The following is a 1,973-nucleotide window of genomic DNA, read 5'->3' as shown; positions in this document are numbered from 1 at the left end:
GAGGGACCACCTGGGTGCTATAGGGCCCCCTCAGGTGCTATAGGGACCCCTCCCCAAGCCCCATGCATGCCCCTGGGTGCTATGGGGGCCCCTGGGTGCTATAGGGACCACCTGGGTGCTATAGGGACCATGTGGGTGCTGTAGGGGCCCCTGGGTGCTATAGGGACCACATGGGTGCTACAGGGACCCCTGGGTGCTATAGGGCCCCCCGGGTGCTATAGGGACCCCTCCCCAAGCACCATGCATGCTCCTGGGTGCTATGGGGGCCCCTGGGTGCTATAGGGACCACCTGGGTGCTATAGACACCCTCCCTAATCCCCATGCATGCCCCTGGATACTATAGGGACCCACCCCAAGCACCATGCACACCCCTGGGTGCTATAGGGACCCCTGGGTGCTATAGGGCCCCCTGGGTGCTACAGGGACCCACCCCAAGCCCCATGCATGCCCCTGGGTGCTATAGGGCCCCCTGGGTGCTGTAGGGACCACCTGGGTGCTATGGGGACCCCTGAATTGCTATAGGGATCCCCTGGGTGCCATAGGGACCACCCAAGCACTGTGCACCTTCTATATGTGCTATAGGGACATCTGGGTGCTATAGGGACCCCTGGGTGCTGTAGGGACCCCTGGGTGCCGTAGGGACCACCCAAGCACTGTGCACCTTCTATATGTGCTATAGGGACAGCTGGGTGCGGACCCCTGGGTGCTATAGGGACCCCTGGGTGCTGTAGGGACCACCCAAGCACTGTGCACCTTCTATATGTGCTATAGGGACCCCCACGGCATTCACAGGACCACGAGGCCCCCCCCCGGGTGCCACAGGGACCCCCAAGCTCTATAGGGACACCCTGGGTGCTGCAGGGACCCCAAACAATGTACCATCTCCTCAGTGCTATAGGGAGCCCTGGACAACACGGGGGCTTCTGGGTGCTATAGGACCCCCAGGATGTTCTAGGAAGGCCTGGGTGCTGTAGGGACCACCAAGAACTCAACATGTCCCCCCCTCCCCCCCCCGGCTGCTATGGGGTCCCCATGGCACTATAGGGACCTCTCCAGTGCTATAGGAACCTCCTGGGCATCAGCTCCAGCACCCTATAGGGCATGGTGGTCTCCACGCCTTGACCCCATGGCCCATGGTGGTCTCCATTCCTTGACCCCATAGTCCATGGTGGTCTCCATGCCTTGATCCCATAGCCCATGGTGGTCTCCATGTCCTGACCCCATAGGTCATGGTGGTCTCTACACCCTGACCCCATAGGCCATGGTGGCCTCCACACCCTGACCCTATAGGGCATGGTGGCCTCCATGCCCTGACCCTATAGGGCGTGAGGGTCTCCATGCCCTGACCCTATAGGGCGTGAGGGTCTCCATGCCCTGACCCCATAGGCCATGGTGGTCTCCATTCCTTGACCCCATAGGCCATGGTGGTCTCCATGCCTTGATCCCATAGGCCATGGTGGTCTCCATTCCTTGACCCCATAGTCCATGGTGGTCTCCATGCCTTGACCCTTTAGGGCGTGAGGGTCTCCATGTCCAGACCCCATAGATCATGGTGGTCTCCACGCCTTGACCCCATAGCCCATGGTGGTCTCCAGACCTTGACCCTCTAGGGCACGGTGGTGCCCATGAGCCTGCAGGCTCCCTGTGGGGTGGAGCTGGGAGGGGGGGAAGGGGCCTCTGTGGGTCCCAAGGGTGAGGACCATCTCACCAGGTTCTTCTCCCCACCAGGGCGACTCGGGGGGGCCGCTGGTGTGCAAGGACGAGCTGCAGGGCATCGTCTCCTGGGGGATGCAGGTCTGCGGACAGCGGGGCAAGCCGGGCGTCTACACCCGCGTCTGCGAGTTCACCCCCTGGATCCGTGACATCATGAGGAAACAGCCATGTGTCTGAGCCACGCCCGACAGGAAGAGCCCTCCCCCTCCTCTCCCCCCCCCCAGAAAAAAAAAACCAGGGGCCTTCTTCTCCCTTCTTCT

At 62.0% G+C, this 1,973-nt stretch overlaps 1 protein-coding gene across 1 annotated transcript in view; it reads left to right on the top strand.

Moving 5' to 3' along the window:
• Positions 1-1,890, top strand: part of LOC104127863 (trypsin-3-like) — a 40,958-nt gene extending 39,068 nt beyond the window's left edge. Inside the window, exon 9 of the mRNA XM_035896054.1 lies at positions 1,729-1,890. Coding sequence (XP_035751947.1) covers positions 1,729-1,890 — 162 coding nt within the window. The remainder of the gene's footprint in view (positions 1-1,728) is intronic.
• The last annotated feature ends 83 nt before the right edge of the window (positions 1,891-1,973 follow it).

This window comes from Egretta garzetta, unplaced genomic scaffold (assembly GCF_000687185.1).
Source record: "Egretta garzetta isolate BGI_Z169 unplaced genomic scaffold, ASM68718v1 scaffold866, whole genome shotgun sequence".
Taxonomy (NCBI): Eukaryota; Metazoa; Chordata; class Aves; order Pelecaniformes; family Ardeidae; genus Egretta; species Egretta garzetta.
This window is presented reverse-complemented; position numbering and strand designations above follow the sequence as displayed.